The sequence below is a fragment of the Hippocampus bargibanti genome, linkage group LG12 (genome assembly GCF_051943395.1).
Source record: "Hippocampus bargibanti isolate YZ-2025 linkage group LG12, ASM5194339v1, whole genome shotgun sequence".
In the NCBI taxonomy this organism is placed as follows: domain Eukaryota; kingdom Metazoa; phylum Chordata; class Actinopteri; order Syngnathiformes; family Syngnathidae; genus Hippocampus; species Hippocampus bargibanti.
This window is the reverse complement of record NC_142745.1, coordinates 6,155,987-6,180,286: the sequence shown is the minus strand read 5'-3', so window position 1 is coordinate 6,180,286 and position 24,300 is coordinate 6,155,987. Positions and strand designations below refer to the sequence as shown.

The 24,300-nt window shown below is 40.7% G+C and overlaps 1 protein-coding gene and 1 non-coding gene across 2 annotated transcripts in view; both read left to right on the top strand.

Moving 5' to 3' along the window:
* Positions 1 to 347: 347 nt before the first annotated feature.
* Positions 348 to 24,300, top strand: part of grm2a (glutamate receptor, metabotropic 2a) — a 30,900-nt gene continuing 6,947 nt past the window's right edge. The window contains exons 1-2 of the mRNA XM_089010495.1: positions 348 to 904; positions 11,934 to 12,680. Coding sequence (XP_088866621.1) covers positions 12,150 to 12,680 — 531 coding nt within the window. The 5' untranslated portion in view covers positions 348 to 904; positions 11,934 to 12,149. The remainder of the gene's footprint in view (positions 905 to 11,933; positions 12,681 to 24,300) is intronic.
* trnal-uaa (transfer RNA leucine (anticodon UAA)) lies at positions 24,047 to 24,129 on the top strand. Its single transcript has one exon. It is a non-coding gene; the product is annotated as a tRNA-Leu (tRNA).

Sequence of the window (24,300 nt, the reverse complement as noted above, 5' to 3'; positions counted from 1 at the left end):
ATGCCCCCTTGTGGAAGCGAAAAAAAAAACACCCCCCAGAGGTCTGGCCAGCGCTTTATCTGCAACCAAGCAAGATAAAACAATACCCGTACTCTACAGGATCAGAAAACTTTTATTCGTCCCAAAATGGGGAAATTTGCAGTCCACAGCAGCAATTTGAACGGGGGATGGGGTGGGGGGTGAAAGGATAGAAAACATATTTTCAATTTATAATAATAATACATTTTATTTAGTTATAATACATTTGTGAATGGAGGTGAATGAGCAAAAAAAAAAAAAGTATTCTCTAAAGAGCCATTTTTTTTACACAAATAGGACACGGGGGTGTGTGTGGAAATCGACTCCCAAGTCACAGGGCTTCTCCGCTTGCATTTTGATGTGTTCAGAGCTTTAAAAATGTCCCACCACAACCTAGTTCGCACTTAGAATGACGATCTCCCCGCTGCATCAACCTTGCTGCTCATTGCGCTCATCTGCAGTCTGGCTGATGTTTGTCGAAAAGATCAATTGAGCAGCTTGCAAAGTAACAGGTGCAATTTCCCAGTTTACGCCATAAAACAGGTCAATTCCCAACTCGCGTGTTATTTTTTTTTTTGAAAGCCTCTTCCCTTCCCTCCCCCTTTTCGTCGGATCATTAAGTGGGCGTCGGTTGCGCTACGAATCGAGGGTGAAATGTGACTTGGGAGGCTTTGCAGGAGCTTGGGCGGCTCTCGTTTGCAGCACCACGGACAGTGGCACAACCAGGCGCGCCTTTTTTTCCTCTCTCTTTTGCTCTCAACTTTGCCCGCCTTCCTTCTTTCCACCTTTTTTCGTTCGCCCCACCACGTCCGAAAGCACTTTGGAGGATGTCCACCGCCTCGGTGTTGCTCGTCCTGTCCGCCAGAAGCTGAAGAAAGCCGCACAGGTAAGAAAAAGTCTATGAATGCATACCAAATGTGTGGTTCCCTTTCCCGTTTTTTCTCTCCCTCCGTCTACCTTGTTGTGTTGTTGTTGTTTTTTTGTAAGTTCTACTAGACGCTAAACTACACTCTTAATGTTTGTTTGTGAAGATATTTTTGATTTATTTGCGGGTGGGTTCAACCAGATTCATAAAAGTATCTAAAAATATCAAATTATTTTAAATTAGACATTTTAATTGTATTTATTTATTATTTGCTTTGATTTTAAAAGCACATTTTTTAATAGCAGTCTGCACGTTACGGAAGGAAAAGATCAAAAAATAAATCACATGTGTTGCTGATCATAGCTGAATAGTAAAAGTAGTCATAAAAATCATTATCCTCCAAACCCCCCACCCCCGACCTAATAAAATGCAACACTAGCATAGCAAAATGGTTGATCAGATTTAAGGTGAGCATATAGAGACGAGCCTGAAAATGCCTGCAAGCAACGAATTGAATCGCTTAAGGGATTCGACAAATGCATAAGGGAATGAAATCTGTGGGATGATGACAACTTGCATGGAGAAAATGTTGCTTATGGGGAAATGAATTATTTAAAACTGTGACGAAGGATGTGCGTTCCACTGGCATCATCTGAACCCCCCCCCCCCTCACTTCCACCCCTATCCTGTTGTCACCTGTTACATTTGAAATGATGAGCCAGAGCATCTTGAAGCCTCACTCGCATATTAAAAAAAAAACCTCCTGGACTGTATATTTTGATTTACTTTAATGTACTCTATAGTTGTTGTTTTTGACCCTGTATGTATTTATTCTGTTTTTTTTTTTTTGACGATATGCAATAGTAGTCAAGGAGCTCCACTCGATCTGCACGTGTGTGTTTATTGCTCTGTTGTGCACCTGATGCCCACGCAACATCTGCTATGTTGTCAATGACACATCGTCACGTCGCTGTCCAGGATTGTTCACACTCTGTGCATTCTTTAAGAAAAAAAAAGAACGGGGGGAAACATTTTATAAGTCATAATCAGGGGGTCCATATTTCCAGTGAGATAAAAAGTTTCAGATGTGCATTTTTTTTGTCCATCTGCTGGAAAATGAACAACCCTTTAATTCATAATTTATTCGGGAATTGAAATTGTGACGTAGAACGCAATTGCCTAATTAGTTTTGTTTTTTCTTGTTTGTGTGCCGATAAAGCGTTGGCCAGACCTCTGGTAATGTTTTTTTTTTCCTTCCACAAGGGGGTGGCATTTCCTTTTTTTCCATGTTAGCGCTTTGTTACAGTTTCAGCTGTTGTTAAAGTGCTATATATATATATATATATATATATATATATATATATAGATCAATATGTATTGTATTGTATTTTGTACAGCCGCCCTCATTTCAAGCTCATATAACTCCAGACCCATATAATTTAGGGATTAACTATTTTTTTTTGGATGAAAGAAGAAAGTCTAACATTTCTTACGCTGCATTCATTGTTTATGTAGTCCTAAAACTCAATATTCTGTGGGTCCTGGAATTTCAGTGAAAATGCCAAAAACCCTGGCACTGGAGTGGACTCATTTTTGCAAGTCTGGCAGTGAATGAGTTAATATAGCATGTGTTAATGCTTAAATAAAGTTATGATTCAAAATGTGTGGCGCAATTAAATATAGATTGTTGCGAAAAATGTTTGAAGCTATATACATCTAAATTATGCATATTTTGAATAAATGAATATTGAATGCAGGCGGCACAATGGACTACTGGTAACAATGTCCGCCTCACAGTACAGGGGTGCGGGGTTCAATTCCAGTTCCAGTCTTCTTGTGTGAAGTTTGTATGTTGTTCCTGTGCTTGTGTGGGTTTTCTCCGGGTACTCCGGTTTCCTCCCACATTCCAAAAATATACATGGCAGATTGATTGAACACATTTTCCCTTTGTGTGAGTGTGAGCGCGAATGGTTGTTTCTCTCTTTCTGCGCTGCGATTGGCCTGCAACTGATTCATAAACAGTGAATATGTAACCCACCCCCCAAAAAAATCACTAGAAGTTGAAATGTAAAACAAAGAGAAATGACATGAGTTTTCAACAAGCAACGTATGCATTGTCCCCTTTCCTGCTACTTTATCACAAATATAAATTACATTACCATGGCCGTTGACATGCCAACACTAGCATTAATATTTTAGGTATAAAACCCCTTGATGGAATCAACATTTGAATGGTAAATGGTGGAGCATTACATGTCAGCGGAGGGAGATAAGAACGGATTAATGGCATTTCCATTCATTTCAATTGAGAGAGGCGATTTGCAATGCAAGTTTTTGGATTTATGAGCGTGGTCGTGGATTTTTCCTTTTTTTACCAGCTTCTGATCAGTTTGGCAGAGGTCATGAGTTCAAGACTCGGTCCGGCCTCCCTGTGTGGAGTTTGCATGTTCTCCCCGGGCCCGCGTGGGTTTTCTCCGAGCCGTCCGGTTTCCTCCCACATACCAAAAACATGCATGGCAGGTTGATTGAAAACTCCAAATTGTCCGTGGCTGTGAGCGTGAATAATTGTTTCTCTCTTTGTGCCCTGCGATTGGCTGGTAACTGGTTCAGGGTGTCCCCTGGCTACTGCCTGAAGACAGCTAAGTTAAGCTTCACCATGTCTAGTCACCCTTGTGAGGATAAACTGTTTAGAAAATGGATGAAGGAATGAATAGTAAATACCATTATTTTTTTTTTCCAATACCAATAGGGAGAGCCCATACACTACTTGTGTTATCTGGACCACATTTTTGAGGATCATTGTCAGGAATTTGTCATGAAAAAAGAGGACGACGTTTTCAAGTCAATTCGATAAGTGAATCATGTTTTAAAGGACAACCGACGCCTCCGGACAAGTCCATAATTTGTAAAATCACTTAAAATGACTTCTACTGTGCGTATTTTACAAAGATTCCACCGCATATAGCTATATTTTACATTTTAAGACTCGCGCTGAATATTCAGGAAGTCTTGTTTTCGAGTTGGTGACGATTCCTGACGTCACGTCAGGAACGCCCCTGACCGAGAAAGCGACACACAATGCATTGTGGGTACTTTGTTTGGTCTGAAAACTTCGTGTTGATGGCGAAATTAGAAGGAAAACACATAACGCGATGGTGAATCGTTGTGTGTTGCACCAAGACTTCTATTTGATACTAGTTGATGCGAATTTCCAACAGACAAATCAGCCCATTTCCAACGGAGCTTGGGCGCCATCTTGTGCATTTTCTGGGACGCTACATTGGAGTCCTGACGCCTCAAATTGACACGGAAGGACTTCTTTAATCGATTGCAAACATGTATGCTTTCCTCTTCAGAACTATTTGAATCATATTCCTAACTGGATGAGTAACAAGAAAGCATCTTCTCCGAATCTGAAGCCATTGTTTTGATTTTAGAGCAAGGCAAGACATACTGGCGTGACATCACGAACAAGGGGGCGGGACCTTCTGAAACTTGCCATTTCCGGTGTCATTTTGAAGTAGTTTTAGGACACTTTAAGTCATTTATATTGGAGTTTTGCATTTGTCTAAAAATATCAGCCTGCGTGTTTTGGGTATTTTAGACGCTCTAAAATGTTTTTCTGATGTCAGTTAGGAAACAAAAAATGGTGTCGGTTGTCCTCTAAGTTTAGTAAATCACAGGATGCAAAACATATACACATGACTTTGTATAAATGAATAAGTAAACCCACTCCGAAATGATTGGTTTAGGTCAACAAGGCCAGCCCCGCCCCTCAAAAAAAAGTTATTTAAAGAACCCGATTTTCTCTTAACATCTTTTTAATTGTGACTCAAGCCCCAAAAGTCAATAAAAAGTAACAAAAGTGCCATCTGTCCACCCATCACACAGTTGAGACCTGTACTGCTGCTGCTGCAGCTACGATCTGTGTGAGAGACAGCCAGAGGATGAATGTTTGATGAGGAAGGTGGAATGGGACTCCTGGGAGGAGAAGGAGGACAAGGAAGTTTGCAAAGGACTGTGAGTGTGTCTGTGAGTGGAGGGTCGGGGGGGCGGGGGGGGACACCCAACTTTCTCCAGGTGGAGTGTGTGTGAGGGATGGCTTCTATTGACTTGTGTGACTACCATCGTGACCAGGTGGAGACGGATGATGACACAGTTTACTTCGAGGCCCACTAATTGTGTGAAGTTCTCACTCGAGACCTTTAAGTCTTCTTGTCTTTATGCACACAATGCCATTTTTATGGAGGTTTTACACTTTTAATTTTCTTGTAACTTTTTTAACATATTTCTCCAACCCTTATCGTCATTTTCTTTCTCTTGTTTTTCAGCTCGCTTCTTTCTGCTTCTTTGTTTCTGTACTCCTTTTCTCATGCCCCCCCTCAACCTTTTTTTTTTTTGCCATTCCTTCACACATTCTGGCTTGAAGTGTGGAATTGGCTGCTGGGATTTATGCTTCTGAATTAAAAAAAAGGCCATCTGCTGAAGAAAGTAGAGATGGTCACACAGGAGCAGAAAAGGGGCAGGCAATAATCCTTGGTAGGATATTGCATCTTAAATGTATATGGGCACCAGCGTCTTGTATTTTATTGGACTCATAACCTTGTAAAAGTAACAATGAACCGCTGGCTTGGTGTCGGTAACTGAGTAGGGCTTAGTAGAAATTGAGTTTCCAAAAAAAAAAACATTTTTACGTATATCATGCAAATGCAATATATAGTCAGTTTGTGACCAAACCAAAAAAAAAAAAAAACACATGACGTGCACGTCTGCAACAAGCTAAATGTTGAACGCAAACAGGAAGCTGTAGGATCCATTCACGAAAAGACACATCTCCTGTCCCACGTAAATCCGCTTCAATTCCAAGCCGCGACAGTTCCACATACGCGTCGGCGCTCTGCGCTGACGCTCTTTTCTTGTTATCGCGGGCTCCTAAAGCCATGAATCCATTCATCCGCAGTGTGTCAAAACAAAACATGCAAGGACTCCGGTTCTTTGTCCAGATGGTTAATTCTTTAATGTGATTTCAATTGCATCATGAATCACCAACAACACCACCGTAGAACTACAAACAAGTATAAAAATACAGATATTATTTACACATAAACACTTGGACTTTATATCAATGAAATAAAACATATAAATAAAACATATGCAATAAAATCGTACAAACCACATTGCCCGCTTTCCTCTCCGAAATGGAAGATTTGATCTTTGTCGCGAAAAGTAAAACCTGTACCGGAAGTGACAACAAAGCAACATAATGAATGTCAAGAAAATAAAGCACAGCCATCTGCTGGTCAACTATGGGATAGCAGTTATAGACAAATGTATCAACAGCATTTACACGCAGACTTTTCCAACAGCACCGATTTTTCCGCTGAACAAAGTGGGCTGGGAAAATGCTGTCTATTACAGGCGCAAAAAATGCACAATCACCCAAGAGCTGTCCAGCGATAACAGTCAAAGGGCAACTATTCATGAGTTACATGCAAAAAAGTCACAAAAATGACAGGTTGCAAACTTCAGTAAGCAAACTTCACCATCCTCTCTACTCAAATGAAAAAAAAGCCAACTGACAGCAAAGACGAGCGCCGTGCTTCTTGCCTAGCGGCTCACGCGCTACTTTTAATGAGAAATGAGAGGTGGCATGTTGCATTAGACACAGCGTGCCTGAACGTCAAGACTTTTCATTTGCTCCCTCAGCAGTTTGTCAACAAGTGGAAGTTCACGGTGTAAATAGGTCAAGTCACTTCTTCTTCCCTCGAATACAAAAGCACCGGCGGCCGGCCGGAAGTGCCAGCGTTGTTAGACGACAACGTTCTTTCATGTTTGGAGTGCAGAATGCGCAGTGCAGATGGACAAAGTCTGACACTTTGCCTCGTTATACACACACACATACACACACACACACACACACACACACACACACACACACACACACACACACACACACACACACACACACACACACACACACACACACACACACACACACACACACACACACACACACACACACACACACACACACACATTCCTGTTTCAATGATTTTGTGAGGACCGGATAAATCCTGAAAAGGAGTGAGGACCACCGTTGCTGATAAGTTTAGAGAAGAACTAGTGTTACATTTGAAGACTAAATGTCACCCCATTTCCCACTTCAACTTCTTTAAAAACAAAGAAATAAAAAGTGGACTTGAAAATGAAATAACAGCAGGAGTGAGGTTTCTTAATGGGTACATTCAAAGTCCTCACCCCTGTTGTGAATTTGGTTAAAATATCGTTTTACTTTTTGTGGTCTGAACTTTGTCCTCTTATTAACCACGCGCACACAAACATAAACGCACACAGTGAGTAAAAAGTGTGTGTATCTAAGTGAAATGAAAATACACACCAAAAAAATCTTTTTGGGTGAATTTGTGAGGACCTTTCTGAAACTTTAACAGATGCATAAGAAGCCTTTAGAATGAAAAACTTGTGTGGACCGGCCAACAGGTCCTCAGTTGCCAAAAATGTCCTCACTACGCATGGTATAAAACGTTAGTGGTCCTCACAAGACTAGACATACAAACACACACACACACACACACACACACACACACACACACAGGAACTCAAACTAAATTATTGGGAAGATGTAGACAAAACTATTCATTTTTTTTAAATTTAATATACTAAAGGGGATGTTTTAAGTCAACAATAGTGACAAAAAGGATTTTCCCCAAATGTCCACACCCCAGGAGGCCTTCAAATTCAGCAATGGATTCTCTTTCTCTTTGCTGTCTTTGTTCCCTCTTACTTCTGCACTCCTCTGTTTTTTTATGTTCTTTCAAGGAATAGTTTCTTCCTGAAATACATTTAGGGAAGAATGTTCGTTTAACCATTTCAAGCACTTTGTAACCTGATAAACACGATAAGCCGTCCACTATCGTAACTGCTGTCCCTGATAGGGTTAAAAAAGAAAGAGCGCCGATACGTATGTGGAACTGCCGCGGCTTGGAATTGAAGCGGATTTACGTGGGACAGGAGATGTGAGACAATCTCTTTTCGGCAATGGATGCTACAGCTTCGTGTTTGCTTTCAAAATTTAGCTTGTAGTAAACATGCGCATTCGACCATGACGTCTCTAATCCACTGGTGAAAAGGATGGTTTGATCCTCAACTCTTTCATCTAGAACTGCTTCATACAACAAAGAGGGAGCAGAAAGTGCTTAAGAATGAATGTCTCTCTGTGTCTTTGTGTTGTCACTGTATTTATTATTTTGTTGTTGTTGTTGTTTTTGATAGAGTCATTTATTAATGACGCAGGAATCAAAAGTAAGAACAAAAAGATTCTTTAATCTGTGGAACGGCACCTAGTGGAGCTGTCTGAAAGTAGAAGAAAGTGGCCTAGCTGTTTCGGGAGAGCTTTTGTGGAGAGCAGCAGGATGTGACATCATTGACTGGATGTAGAATAAAACAGAAGCCAGAGAAAATAAAACAATGTGTAACAAAGTAAAACGATGTTTACAATGTCTTCCTATAGCGAATTGCCTTAACAGCTTTTACGTCAAGATGGCGGCGTGAGAGTGGCTGCCTCTACAGCAGCTCCAGTTTTTTTGTGTTTTTTTTACCTCTTCCTTACCTTTCCTCTTACTCTCATCACTTTGCTGCTGTAAAATGTAAATTTCTCCACTGCAAGACTAATAAAGGCTTATCCAATCCAATCCAATTCTTAGCCCAGCATAGGGAGAATGTCATTGACATGCTGTTGCCTTGCATCGCTTTATTTATTTTTATTTTTTTTATGATATCGTAACCAAGCAACCATGCCTAATGGACTTGGAAAGCGGAGCAGGTGACAAGGAGGAATATGATCCACTAGCGTTTTCCAAAAGATGAAAAATAAAATGGTTTCAACCATTTTGTTAATGACGAGAAGTCGTGAGCGGGGTCGGGCCAGTTGACTCAACACGTGCTTACTGCCGCCCCCCCCCCCCCCCCCCCCCCCAGATGACCAAGCGCCATGCATGGCCAGACACACCAACTTCTCTTGGTCTGCATTCCACTTCGCCGCTTCCCCCTTTTCCGTCTACCGGCACGTTTCCATGGAAACAACGAGCAAGGGAAAGAAAGGGATGGAGGAAAAAGGCAGAGGAAACCCCAAAAGAATCTTGTCTGCAGTCTTGACTCCTGTTGAGAGTTTTTATTCTGTTTTAAAGGGCAACCGACGTCACTTTTTTGTTTTTTAACTGACAGCAGAAAAACGTTTTATAGCATCTAAAATACCCAAAACACGCAGTATGATATTTTTATTCAAATGCAAAACACCAATAAAAATGACTTAAAGTGTCCAAAATCTGCAAAAAATTGAGCTGCGAATTGGGCATTTTCAGAAAGTCCCGCCCCCAGTTCGTGACGTCACGCCAAGACGTCTTGCATTGCTGAAGAATCAAAACAATGGCTTCAGATTCGGAGAATATGCTTTCTTGTTACACATCCAGTTATGAATATGATTCAAATAGTTCTGAAGAGGAAAGCATACATGTTTGCAATCGATTAAATAATTTATTTGTGCCATTTTGAGGCAAACGGGCGGGGGGGGGGGGATGTCTCACCCAAAAAGAGGCAACAAAATGGCCACCGAGCTGTGAGGAATGAATCAGCCCGTTTCCACAGGCTGATACATTCCTTCCATGGAGCTTGACACCCTCTTCTGGCGGCTTTTGGATGTAACACAAGGGTTAAAAAAAAAACAGTACCGCAAAATACATTGACGTGATGGAAAGACGCTACAATGCGTCTTTTTTACGGTCAGGAGGCGGTCCTTTTCTGACGTCACGTGAGGACTCGTCACCAACTCAAAAACAAGACTTCCTGAATGTTCAGGGCGAGTCTTAAAATGTAAAATATAGCTATATGCGGTGGAATCTTATTAAAATACGCCCAGTAGAAGTCATTTGAAGCCATTTTATAAATTATGGACACAACTTGTCCGGAGACGTCGGTTGTCCTTTAATGGGCATCCAGCCTTTTTTTTGCAATTCCTTCACACCCCTCTTGATGTGACTTGAGTGAAGGAATTATTTGCATGTCCGTCAAGTTGATGTGCCGACACGCTGGATATGGCGCAAATCCTTTTTTGGCAGCTTGATTTACTCGGCGAGAAACTTTACCCAGCGTCAACCTGCTGCTTAATTAAGCCGCTGGGAAAAGAAGACAAAGAACAAATAACCCTTCGCCTCTGCAGTGTATTAACAAGATCTGTTTTAGCTCCACACAGAACGCTGACGCATTAAACCTCGAAATAGTACATCCATCCATGTTAAATCCGGGCAGATGTCTTGGTGCATTTTACTGAGCTGTAGGCGCTTTAAACTTGTTGCGCAGATACTTTTTTTTTGGATTGCAGGGGAAATAAATACTGCACTTAGTGTGTCGGTTATCAAGCAGTCCTTAGAGCACCACAGGGACAGTTTTGTGGCTTGTTAAATGCTAATTAACTCATTAACTGCCTTTCCCGAATGTATTCCAGAATTGAAAATATGACGTGGAGCGCCATTCCCGAATTTCTATCGGGTTTAGATTTTACTTGCTGGGTGCTGATAAAGCGCTGGTCAGACCGCTGGCATTGTTTTATTTTCCATTCCAAGAGGGGGAATTATATTTTGTACAGCTGCCCCCCGTTTCAGGCTCAGATAACTCCATACCCATATATCCCATATACTCTGTATGTCATTATCAAACCAAGATTTGAAACATTTAAGGTAAAATATGTTTACCATTAAACTTTTTTTATCCTCAACAATGTTTTTTATTAAAAATTGAGATCATTCCAACACATCTGCAAATTAATAAATCCAATATTGTTGAACTCATTCACGTCCATTCCCAAATTTATTCGGGAATTGAAAAGCATGACATGAAGCACCATTCCGGAATTTGTTTGGGTTGTTTTGTCATGAGGGGATGCCAATAAAGCGCTGGTCGGACCTCTGGCAACGTTTTTTTCCCTCCGACGAGGGAGCAGCATTTTGCCTTTTGTACAGCCACCCCCATTTCAAGCTCAGATAACTCCAGACCCATTTTTTTTCTGATGACAGAAGACTTTCTAACGCTGCATTGAATGTTTGTCGTCCTAAATCTTCTTGCGGAGGGTGTTGATAAAGCACTGGTCAGACCTCAGGCAATGTTTTTCCCTTCCACGAGGGGGCAGTATTTGCCTTTTGTCCATGTTAGCGCTTTGTTACAGCTTCAGCTGTTGTTAATGCGCTAAATAAATCAATATGAATGTATTATATTTTGTGGACAGCTCTGGGGCCATTGTGCTTTTTTGCTAGAACTGTAATGGGCAGCATCTTCACAGCCCCGTTTTGTTCAGCGGAGAGGTCGGTGCTGTTGGACAGTCTGCGGCTGGATGGATGCATGGCTTGAGGAGCCCGCGATAAGAAATCAGCGGAGAGCGCCGATGCGAATGTGGAACTATCGCAGCTTGGAATTGAAGCGGATTCACGAGGGACAGGAGATGTGAGACAATCTTTTCATCAATGGATGCTACAGCTGCGTGTTTGCTTTCAACATTTAACTTGGAGTCGACGTGCACGTTCCACCATGATGTCCCAGATCCACTGGTGAAGAGACGCTTTGATCCTCTCCTCTTTCATCTGGGACTGCTTCGTGTAAAAAAGAGGGTACAGAAAGTGCTTCAGAATGAATGACTCTCTTTGTCATTGTGTTGTCATGTTATTTGTTATTTCGTGTTTTTGTTTTTTTGACTTCAAGACGGCGCCGCGAGAGTGGCTGCCTTTCCAGCAGCTCCTGTATTTTGTTTTTCTACTTTCCTTCCTTTCATAACTTTGCTGCTGTGAAATGTAAATTTCTCCACTGCGAGACGAATAAAGGCGATTCCAATCCTATCCAATGGAATTCTTTGGACGGTGTTCGTTCGCCTCCAATGTGCTGAGCGCTCACGCAACAGAGCACTGGGTCCCTGCAGCCGCCATCAGACAAAAGAATTGTTGTGTGGCATCTAAGAGTAGGAGTAACTTTCTCTCTGTTTGATCTGCAGGCTGTAATCTCCCAAAAAGCACAAAAGAAGAGGCAGAGCTACAGGATCACGCTGGTGCTTGCGATGGCTTCTGTGAGAATAAAAACACCGGTACTGTGAGATCTGGTGCTGCTGATCCTCACCGTGTTTTTGTTCGGAGGCGGCAACATATCAAACAGATCAGACGCTGACCTAAAAAAAACGCCCAGTTAGGAGGACCTTTCTCTGCCCAGGGATATGTCATTGGGGAACTCCCCCCCATTGGCGGGGGTGCGCCCTGTGCCCCGACCCCTCTGGCTGTCCCGCATTCTCCTCCTGCTCATAAGCGTGACTCTGTTTGCCCAGGCTCCCCGGGGTTTGCCCGTGGTCGGTTACAACACGGATTCCAAAAAGGAGATCACGCTGGAAGGTGATCTGATGATCGGCGGTCTCTTCCCCGTCCACCAGAAAGGTGAAGCCACGGAGGATTGCGGGAAGATCAACGCTCAGCGAGGAATCCAGCGACTGGAGGCCATGCTGCTCGCTCTGGATGAAATCAACAGGGATGAGCGCATCTTGCCCGGGATTCGTTTAGGAGCTCATATACTGGACACGTGCTCCAAGGACACGTACGCTTTGGAGCAGTCGCTTGAGTTCGTCAGGGCTTCGCTCACCAAAGTGGACGACAGTGAGTACACGTGCCCCGATGGATCCTACGCCATCCACGATGAAGTCCCCTTGGCCATCTCTGGAGTTATCGGGGGATCTTACAGCGATGTTTCTATTCAGGTATGTGCCACATACACGCTTTGAGGAAATTGAATATTGATTTTAAAGAGGCACAACCATGATTTTCTCTGTCTGCCAAAGGCACTAAATCAGGGGTGTCAAAGTCATTTTTTGCCGCGGGCCACAATTGTAATTATGGTTTCCTCTCGAGGGCCGTTATGAATTTGGGGAACCCATTAGAATGTTTGAATCCCTTCAAATATTACATATAGAGCACACAGCAAATTAATGAATAACTCGTTTTCAAATCTGAAGTCAAGAATAATGACTTTTATTGTGGTTGACATCCAAAAATATGAAATTTTGGCTCAGATTTTAGCAATCATCATGGAATTTAACAAGTTTAATTTGCTTTCGCGGGCCGAAAAAAATGATGTGGTGGGCCGGATTTGGCCCGCGGGCCTTGACTTTGACACCTGTGACATATAGAGTGCACAACAAATGAATGAAGAACTACTTTTCAAATCTGAAGTCAAGAATAATGACTGTTATTGTGGCTGACATCCAAAAATATGACATTTGTGTTGGGATTTTAGCAAGCATCCTGGAATTTCACAAGTTTGATTTGCTTTCGTGGGCCGAAAAAAAAAGATGTGGCGGGCCGGATTTGGCCCCCGGGCCTTGACTTTGACACATGTGCACTAAATTCTTCACTCATTTACTGCCATCCCCAAATTTATTCGGGAATTGAAAATACGACGTGGAGTACCATTCCCGAATTTGTTCGGGTTTTGGTTTTTCTTGCGGGAGTGTCGATAAAGCGCTGGTAAGACATATGACAATTTCCACAAGGAGGCAGCATTTCCTTTTTTCCCATGGTACAGCTTCACCTGTTTCTAAAGTGCTATATAAATCAATATCTATGTATTGCTCCTGAATTTTGTTTTTCTACTTCTTCCTTTCCTTTCCTCTTCCATCAACTTGCTGCTGTGAAATGTAAATTTCTCTAATGCGAGACTAACAAAGGCTAATCCAATCCAATCATTATATTTTGGACAGCTGCCCTCATTTCAAGCTCATATAACTCCAGACCCATATAATTTAGGAATTAACTCTTTATTTTCACAAATATTTAATGCAGCCTATGAAATATTAGACTATCTTCTTTCATCAGAAAAAAGAGTTAATTCCTAAATGAATATGGGTCTATAGTTATAGTTATATGAGCATGAAATGAGGGCGGCCGTCCAAAGTACAGTGCAATACATACACATTGGTTCATATAGCGCTTTGACAACAGCTGAAGATGGAGCAAAGATAACAGAAAAAAGGGAAATGCTGCCCCATTGTGGAAGGGAAACATTGCCAGAGGTCTGGCCAGCGCTTTATCGGCACCCAAGCAAGAAAAAAAAACACGAACAAATTCATCAATGGCACGCTACGTCATATTTTCAATTCCTGGATACATTTAGGAATAGCAGTGAATGAGTTAAACAGGTTTGGGGAGCGCTAGGGTATCGCGGATAGTGAAAAATAATGAATGGATGATCAACATGAAATCTTTTTCAATCCTCAAAAGGCGTCCAAGTGTAACCAGCATTTGTGTCAAGATACACGGAAGTAAAGAGACCGTGACGAATGATCCTAACAGTGTCGATTTGCACTAAAGTAGCGTGTGCAATTACACCTTGCGAGATGTTAACACCGGGTTGGTCATGACTATCGCTTTCACTGAGAAGATCAGTTTACCTGCTTATCTGATCTGATTTGGAGCATGTCTTTTTTTTCTTTGCTGGTAATTCACAGAAAGACTCTGACGCGCTGCAGATGTTCTGCGTAGATTTGGCTGACAGGATGACTTGTGACAGGCAGCTTTCCTCTTAGCGGCGAGCGGCGCCCCGCTCGGCTTCCTTTTTCGCGTGGTTGTGATGAACGCTCTGCTAATTGGGTCATGAGTTTTTGGCGCTAACATGGATGTAATCTCGGTTTGTTGTGAGAAGGGATGGCGGAGCGTCACCTTTGAGTGGTCCACTCGTAAAGTCGAGTACCACGTCCACTGTCTAAACTGATGATTACTTTACTTGAAAGAATATTGGATATAAATAACACACATAGAATTATTGTCATTGTTCGACAATTTGTTTGTTTGATTGATTATATGTTTGTTTGCAGTGACGTGCGGTAAGGTTCATGGATTGTGAGGCACTGACGTCATCACAGTCAGATTTACAAACATATGAACTCTACAGAGTAGCTTATTCACTATTTGATTGGCGACAGTTAACGACAGTTAACGTGTTTTCGTCCGCATTCTTTATATAAACTGTAGCATAGAAAAAAGAATGAAAAAAAACTTTATTATCGTGTTACCTTTACCTATAAATGAAGTCCATGCGCCGCTCCGTCTGAAGAAAGGCATCTATACCTTCTTTGTAGAAGCCTTCCTTATCTTTCTTCAGTTTTAAAAGTCTCTCTATTTCTTTCAATTTAGATATGTAATCCCCCATTCTGAAAATAATGAACTCTTTCAACAGTAGCCAAAATGGAACTGTATAGTGCCACTTAGCAGTTTTTTTGACAACGATACTAGTGCAGCGTGTTCTACCGGAAACAAATTCCTTGTGTGTCCTACATACTTGGCAATAAAGATGATTCTGATTCTGATAAGGCCAAGCAACACGAAAAAATGACTGGATGGTTGCACTTAATTTGCGAAATGTTTACTGTAGCTTGCTCTCACTAATTCTATTATTCTGCAGCCTGAGGAGGCGCAAGAAGAATCTCTGTAATCACCAGCGCCCCCTGTCATGAGGCAGGAGAACTGTGTGCCTCACCTATGCACACTGTTTTGATAAAAAATAAAATAAATTAAACACTGTAGTATAGTGTTTATAATGTAAAGTGACTCTACATTATATACACCAGCTAAACTGTAGAAATTTGGTTCATGTACGAAAAGTGTTGTGAACGCTTTAATAGCGATATGCAAAGGGACAGCAATGCGGTCTCACTGCAGAGCAAGCCAGCACACTTAGCATAGTCATTGAGCAATCCATGGGGAGGCTCAGCCAGCTGCTGCCTCACCGCTCATCTCTACTTAGTATTTGAACGGTAAATGTGAAAATTCTGCGACTTTGAAAAAAAATCCAAAAATGGTGAAGTTAAATGGAAAAGAACTTTAAAGTACAATTACTAAATAATATAACTGTTTAATTTATATTTTCATTTGATATTTCCATGATGACGGGTGAGGCACAGGCTCACCTGCCTCCCCTGACGGCGCGTCACTGGTTGTTTGTTTGGTTGTTTGTTTTTATACCGCTCTACCAAGACACAGCGCCAAATGTATGCTATATTTGTGCCCTCAAACCATTGCATCTCTATTTTTTATAAAATGCATAATTTTATTGATGTGTGTATATATATATATATATTGTATTTTTTTACCTTAAAAGACTCCTGCGTGGCAAACTTAGACATTTTTGTCCATGGGTTTGAAGATAATGACTGAAAACATGTCTAATTTGTGGGGATACGGTGTTGAACTGTTTAGTTCAGTGTAGTTTTTTTCCCCACAGTTTCACCTTTACTTTTTATTCTTTTGGGTGTGGCTAAAATGAGCCCATTAAATAAGGACTGAGCACCTTTGCTCGCATCTCCAGTGCAATTGGGAGTCGTAATTATGTGGCACATTTCTTCCAATATAGTGTGCATTTTGCGAGCTAGCTATGTCGAGACACTTATTTTCACTTTACAGGGAACTTTGAAGGCGGCCATAACTCTTACTCTGCTCACTGGGAAGATTACTTGCTTCCCAAGATTCTTGAATTTACAACGTGTTTATCGCCGGGCAACTGTGAATGGGCCATTGAGTTGGAATTGGGCCAATACCATTTGAAAGGCAGCGACGCTGACATTAGCGAGCATCAAGTACTCAATATGTCAACATAAAATGCTACCGGCAAATGTTGGGCTGCCTCGTGTTTTTGAAATGTGTTATAGAAACCATTGGCGGGCCGTGGATTTAATTGATCGGACTTCATAGTGCTACGTCTGAATCAATCCAGACTGACCGACCTTTCTTCATGATGTACATTTTTTCTTGAAAAGTCCATTTTGAAAATGGCTTTAACAGTAAATCTCCAACCAAATCCATTTGTTCTCCTCCTTCAGCCATTATGGGTTGACAAAACTGCTATTAAATCAGCACAATATATTTGTGTATGCAGCTCGCTAACGATACAGTGTGCTAGCTCTGGCCAGTATGTTCTTGTAACTAGCGGCTTGTGATCAGAGCAGTTTTCGCAAACTATGATTGGCGAGTCATAGTTTGCAAAAACTCTAACTTTGACCTATGCATTCAAGAAGGCGTTGCTACCCCTTTTGGGTCGCCAACTCGAAATCTGATTGGTTAGAGCATCAGTTTGATCGACACATTTGATGCAACAGGAACCACAGAACTGATTGTGAACGCGTTTAGGTAGATTTCTGACCCTGGTAACAAATGATGGCTGAGATGTGATTGGTTAAATGCTTAAATATGAAAGTGCGTCTGAAAGCAGTGCAACAGGGTAAAAGTAATGTAAACAAGCGGAAAGACAATTTGGAAATATTTAATAAGAATTCATGGACAAAATATAATTAACATCATTCGGTGATTCAGATATTTTTAGGTTTGAAGGCTTTGCAGGCCTTGACGGTCTGCCACTGTGTTATAGAAACACTGCAGAGTGCACGTTATATACGATGGGCCCTGATTAATAATCTGGACAGATATAGCACCGAATGTACCAAATAACACAACAGTTGGGTTGCTGACTGCTGAAGTAACATAAAAAGTGGTACAGTAAAGTCTCGTTATATCGATATTCAAGGGAGTCCGAAAAAATATCTATATAACCGGGACTATCGATATATCCGACCCTGTTTACATGTAATTTTCTCCATGTGTGCATAGAAATAGTATCGATATAACTGGGACTATCGATATATCCGATATCGATATAACGAGACTTTACTGTACTTGTAATTGCAAAAAAAAAAATAGGTTTTGAAAAAAAAAATTCCTTTGTCCGAATCAACAGCACTGCAGTTTAAATGAGAGTATTTGCACCTAAGGATCAAGCAGCTCTAAAGCAATTTGAGGATTATTTAAACAAGCCGGATCACCATGGAGACACATTGGGAACACGTTGAACTGACAGGTGGCGCTGGCCGCGGGTCTCGCCGCGCCGCTGTTACATGAGCACAGACGGAATTACGTGCGGAGCCGAAGTTCTCTGACACTTTCGCAAGCAAGTTGCTGTCTTCCCCATCTGTGGTTGAAGCCGGGCTGTCTGGGGCTTTGGCGTAGATGCACATGGAGGATGTTAAGGCATCAAATGAGAATGCTGTTTCACAGAAACAGTGATGGCCGGATGTGGGGTTTGTGCTTTATTTATTTATGTAATTTTTATTATTTTTTTTTATTAAGTCTGTGAGGCCATCTGTGCTCTTTTAATGAATCTCATATGAAAATCATCTCCTGTGTTTAAAGAGCAGGTGTGAAGGTTAAAGTATTCAGTTGGTTGTTTGCATTCTGATGTTGCATGCATGTAAAAAAAAGAAAAAAATTCAAAAGTCATTCATCGATCAAGATGTCCGTCAGTGTCAGTATTTCATCATTATTTTCCTCGTTTAAGGCTGTGCATCCAAAAAGTGTGGGCTCATAAGATGCATTTCATATCGAGGAACATTAGCCTCAAGCCTGTCTTGATTTCTGTACGATTTAAGAGAATCCATTCTCTATTTTTCTTTACCCTTTAGGAATCTGTGATGCAATGTATGAGGAAAGAGTGTCCCTGGGCAAAAATGTATAATCACCAGGGCAAATATGAAGAACATTTGTGGAATACCTAACATCTTAATATCCATGAATAAATAAAATTATGTATAATGAAAAATATATTTTTCGTTCTTTCTTTCTTTTTCTTTCTTGCTATCTATCTATCTATCTATCTATCTATCTATCTATCTATCTATCTATCTATCTATCTATCTATCTATCTATCTATCTATCTATCTATCTATCTATCTATCTATCTATCTGTCCGTCTGTCTAGGTCTGTCTGTCTAGGTCTGTCTGTCTAGGTCTGTCTGTCTAGGTCCGTCTGTCTGGCTACCTAAATAGCTATTCTGCTATGTCACGATCTCACTGTTTGGCTATCTAGCTATCTCACTATCTCGCTAGCTATTTTTAGCAAAGGTCGTGTAGTGATTAGTTACTCTACATTGTGGTTGCAGCAATCGTGATTCGAATCCTTGTCCACAGATCATTCTTGACTTCTGGCAGCGAGGTGGTCCAGTGGTTCGTGCGTTTGACCTGATCGTGCAGAGATTGTGGGGTTGATCCTACTTGTTCTCCTAAGACTGCATGGGTTTTCTCTGGATATTCCTGTTTCCTTCCACATTCCAAAAACATGCCTGGAAGGCTGATTGAACTTTCCCAAAAAAAATGTCCCTATTTGTGAGTGTGAGCATGGATGGTCGTTGCGACTAGCTGGTTTAAGCTGTTCCCTGCCTACTGCCGAAAATAGCTCGGATAGGCTCCAGCACCCCAATGACCATTGTGGGGATAAAGCAGGTTATAAAATGTATTGTTTTTAACATGGGCTAAAGTATCCTCTAGTTTTTGACCAATGAAGCTTGAGAGGAGCCTCACAAGAATCCATCCCTCCATTTTACAGACTGCTTCAGGTCTTCTCTGGACAATTTGGGGTGTTCAATCAGCCTGCCATGCTTGTTTTTGGAACGTGGGAGAAAACCGGAGGACTTGGAGAAAACCCACACAAGGCCGGGGAGAACATCCAAACTCCACAAGGAGGAAGGCCGACCCGGGTCTGGAACTTATGCACTGTGAAGTCGGCATGCTAACCACTCGACTACCGGGTCGCGTCCTCACAAGAATCCAAATTGAAATTAAAATATATCGCTTCCCAGTTTGGCCAAAATGCCAAAGATCTTGACATCACCGCACTTTGTTGCATCAAGTGTCCGTGTATGTGTAATTCCACTGAACTTATTCGCTCAGAAGAGTCTTTTCATCTGTGCACAAACAGCCCTTTTTATAGTCACCTTCATATGCAGGTTGACACACATGACAGAACTCAGACCAAGAAAGAACAACACTGAGAAAATTGTATCAGTAAAGCCACACAGTGAAAAATTCATCATTCATGGGGGACGAAGTAAAGAATGTGCTTGTGAAATTCTAAATAATTCAAATACGATTGGAGCAGCAGCGTGGTAGAACTGTCTATTTGTGCCGTCGCAAGATATACATTCATCTCCTCTGTGACGGCTTCTTGACATCCTTTGTGAAAAACTATCCCATTTCTAAAACTTGAAAAGTCGCTTTTGTGATTGACGGGGAACACCATTGAACTTTGGGCTTATCACATGACTCGCTTTGCATGCGTCAGATGAGAGCCGCTAACCTTGTGAATTGAATGGAACGTTGCATGTGTGTTGAGGTTTGAATGGCTGTGACCTTCTGTGAGGGATGTAAAAGATGGCGGCGGCTTGCGGTCGAAAAAATGCCCTTCGTCTGGCAGGATTTCATCAAAAACATTTTTTGTTATGTGGATCACGAAGGGTTTAACTAGCAGGAAACGCTCAGAAAAATATACAAATGGCGACTGACATCTTGTTCTCAACTGGAAAGGGTGTTTCACAATGCGCCATCCCATCACATACTGTAAACTACAGCGTATGCAGGGGGAGATGTATGCAGATACGCGAAGCTGCTGCATCTTCCCCCTGGGGTATTCTGGGAGGATCAGATTGAATCTTCATATTGGAAAAGATCATCACAATCCCATATATTCCTCGATATATTCCTTGTTTTCTGATTCTTTTTTTACCGCAAAGTCTTGAAAAGAATTGTATTGATATCAATCAATCACATTAACTGTTTAACTGCTTGTATAGTCTTTGACATGATTATATTAGCATTAATTTGAGTTGTATCTGCCATGTAAGCAAGTTATGTTTATATGCTGGAGCTAATTTTAAACCATCAATGTTTTCAAAATGTAACAGGCGATACAAGAATGTCAAATGAGGCTTAAAAAATTGTGAAAAATCAAGTCGTTCTCATTGCTCTCAAACATATGGACTTTAAATGAGCCCCCAATATTTGAGCATAACTAAAAAGAGTGAGATTCTGTGCTCAAAATTCACAGCCAGGAAATGTGTGGGTTAGGAAAACAACCCAGCATTTTTTTTCAAGTTAACGCCAAGAAAGTGATGATCAATCTCATTTTACTAACGTGGATTTAGAACCTTGCAGAACCTGCGGGAGCCCTCTCGGCCTTCCGACTGCCTTTGTGCTCACAAATTAACGGAAGCCTGAATTTGTCCACACGCTACACAGGAAGTGAGGGAAAAATAAAATGGCCATCCCAGCAAATTACGGACATTTAATCATTTATTTAAAATCTCTCACAGTTCAGTCAGCATCTTAATGAAATATCCTTGGGGAAAAAATCAAGAGGCTGTAAATTATCTATAAAGTCTACTAACAAGGCACCGCCAGCCATTAGATTACTTGTTGCTACATTAATTTCACTAATTCACTGCAATTCCCGAATTTATTTGGGAATTGAAAAGTGTGAGAACCATTCCGGAATGTGTCCGTTTTTTTTTGTTTTTTTTGACGGGGTGCCGTGAAAGTGCTGGTCCGACCTCTCGCAATGTTTTCTCTTCCACAAGGGGCAGCATTTGCCTTTTGTCCATGTTAGTGGTTTGTTACTTGTTTTTAAAGTGTATGTATGTATTGTATTGCATTTTGTACAGCCGCCCCCATTTCAAGCTCAGATAACCCCAAATAACTTGGGAATTAACTTTTTTTCTGATGAAAGAAGAGAGTTTTAGATTTCTAACGCCGTATTGAATGTTTGTGTAGTCCTAAAACTCAATATTCTGTGGATCCTGCAATTTGAGTGAAAATGACAAAAACCCTGGCACTGGAATGGACACATTTTTGCTCATGTCTGGCCGTGAATGAGTTAAGGAAAATTTTTATGCAATTTTTCATGACTTTTTAGGTAGATTTTTTTGTAATTTTGTGTGTATGTGTGATGAGGGGAGGGCTGGGTTAGGGTGGCGTGGTTGCACTCCAGGTACGAGTTTGGAGTTTGGAAATATCATGATTACGCCTTATGCATTCTTCAACGGGCCTGGCTCCTTCACCTCTTTTATGAAATGTGCACTCGTGCATTTCGCCAATCTATCTTTCCATTTCAGTTGAAACATCTCGGGTGGGACAGAAATAGCCACAGATTGGTTATGATAATGACGGGCAGCAAGAGGAAAATCTCACTCCTTGGAGTTCATGTCATTTTTATGTGTGCGTAGGTGGGTGAGGTGGGAGGAAGGGTGCAGAGCCTCCCAACAAATGTTGAGGCCTGGAAATTTCTGCTAGATTGACTCATTTGATATTCATCCCACTGATCTCACAGGAGCACAGAGATTGCACATCTTGAGCCAACTGAGTCATCTCACAAGACATGTTCAAAAATGTCACTTTTTTTTTGCCAGGGAGACTTCTGTTGCCTGTTTTGCATCCAATCTGTTTATTTTATCATTTAAACTATACTTTTCGTCGATTTTGGTTTGTGCAATTTCACAGATTAATACCTGCACTTATAAATGATATACAATTCCAGTATACAAGTTGTAGTACAGCGTACAATATGTGAAAATATTTTTTTAAATGCAAACACAAGCGGAAATGCAGACAGCTTACCACGCATCTGCACATTATACTTATATATATATATATATATATATATATATATATATATATATATATATATATATATATATATATATATATATATATATATATATATATATATACTTCACGGTACACTTATCGGGGCTTCAGTGCATCGCAGATTTTTTTTCAGGGGATTTTTTAATTTTTTTTTAATTAACGGCATGCAAATGTGCAAACAAACAAAGTAAAAGAAACAACACTGTAAACAAAGCAGAATAAAATCAAACACACTGGCTTGCCAGCAGCTACCGATAACAATGTTCTTCTCTCGGAGAATGACTCCTTCAGTAGAAAAAGACGCTTGAGTGCAGCGCAGTCAGGACGAATAGGCGCAGCAGCAAAATATTGTTTTACAACACCGTTCTTTAAACTATTAAAAAATAGGTTTTATTTGTTGTTTCATTCTGCAGTATGTACAGTTTTGCATTGTAAAATAAAAGTTAAAAAAAAAAAAAGCTGATTGTACTTTGCGGATTTAACCTATCACAGGCAATTTTTGGAACGTATCTCCCGCGATAGACGAGGGTTCACTGTATACGATTGAGGATTACTTTTACGGATTTGCCGAGACAATAGTAGCGATCAGCGGCAACATTGTGCTTGGCTACTAGCAGTTGAGACGAACTGGATTTCAGCCAATGTGGTCTTTGTAAGATCGGTTCACAGTTAAAAAAAAATAATCATGTAAAATTGTAGTACGCCGTACATTATTAAAAAAACTTATATAATACAGGGAAAACGTATAAATTGGCAGTTACCGAGATTCAATGCTCGTGCTTGACTCAATTTGTATTCATGGTATACAAATGTGGCAAATTACAGAAATGGACATTTAACTTGAATTTGGCACTCTTGCAATGCTATGGAGATAACATCTGAAATCATGATTGCAGGAATGAGCCACAGAATGAATTCCAAACAGATTTTCTTTTTCTTTAAATCAGTGTGGCTGCCCTTAGGCGTTTAAAGCTGCCTCGAGCAAAAAAATAGTCTGTCGCTTCTTTTGCACGTTGTGGTCCCTGTCACACCCCCGACAAAAGCTTCAAGTTGGAAAAACAAACTTTCATTTTTGCTTTTTTCCTCCTTCAACTCTCCTTCAAACCTTTCTGCCCTCAACCTTTCTCCCTACACATCGTATATATTCCTTCCGACGTGTTGCATCAACTTTTGTGACAGGGTTTGAACTCTCATAAGAAATTCAATTTGCAGCGGCCTGTGTCACTCACTTTGGTTGACGATTAGAAGAGGTTGTCGCGAATCAGACGACACATGGATGACATTTGTTTTTAAACCAGTATGTTGGCAATTTTACTCGAAACTGCAGGGAAAAACCAGGATATTTATTTGTGTATTTGTGTATTTGTGTATTTATTTATTTATTTATTTATTTATTTATTTATTTATTTATTTATTTATTTAGTTTCTATTTATTGCTTTATTTATCATGGTATTTATTTATTTATTTATTTATTTATTTATTTATTTATTTATTTATTTATTTTGTTTCTATTGATTGCTTTATTTATTTATTTATTTATTCCTTTGTTCATTGATTGGTTGATTGGTTCATTGATTGTTTCTTAAAACTTCATTTGGTTTTCAACCGACCAGGATGGCCGAGTGGTTAAGGCGTTGGACTTAAGATCCAATGGACAGATGTCCACGTGGGTTCAAACCCCACTCCTGGTATTACTTTTTAAGTGGCAAGAGTTTTCCCATTAGGACTTGGGCTTTGCAACGGGGGTGTCTTGATGAGGTACGCCATCCCCAAAAAAGGAACAAATTGTTGCAGCCACTCGACTTCTCAGATGACTTTGAACAACATATCAAATTCTCAAGAGAGTTTCATTTCTGTCCTTG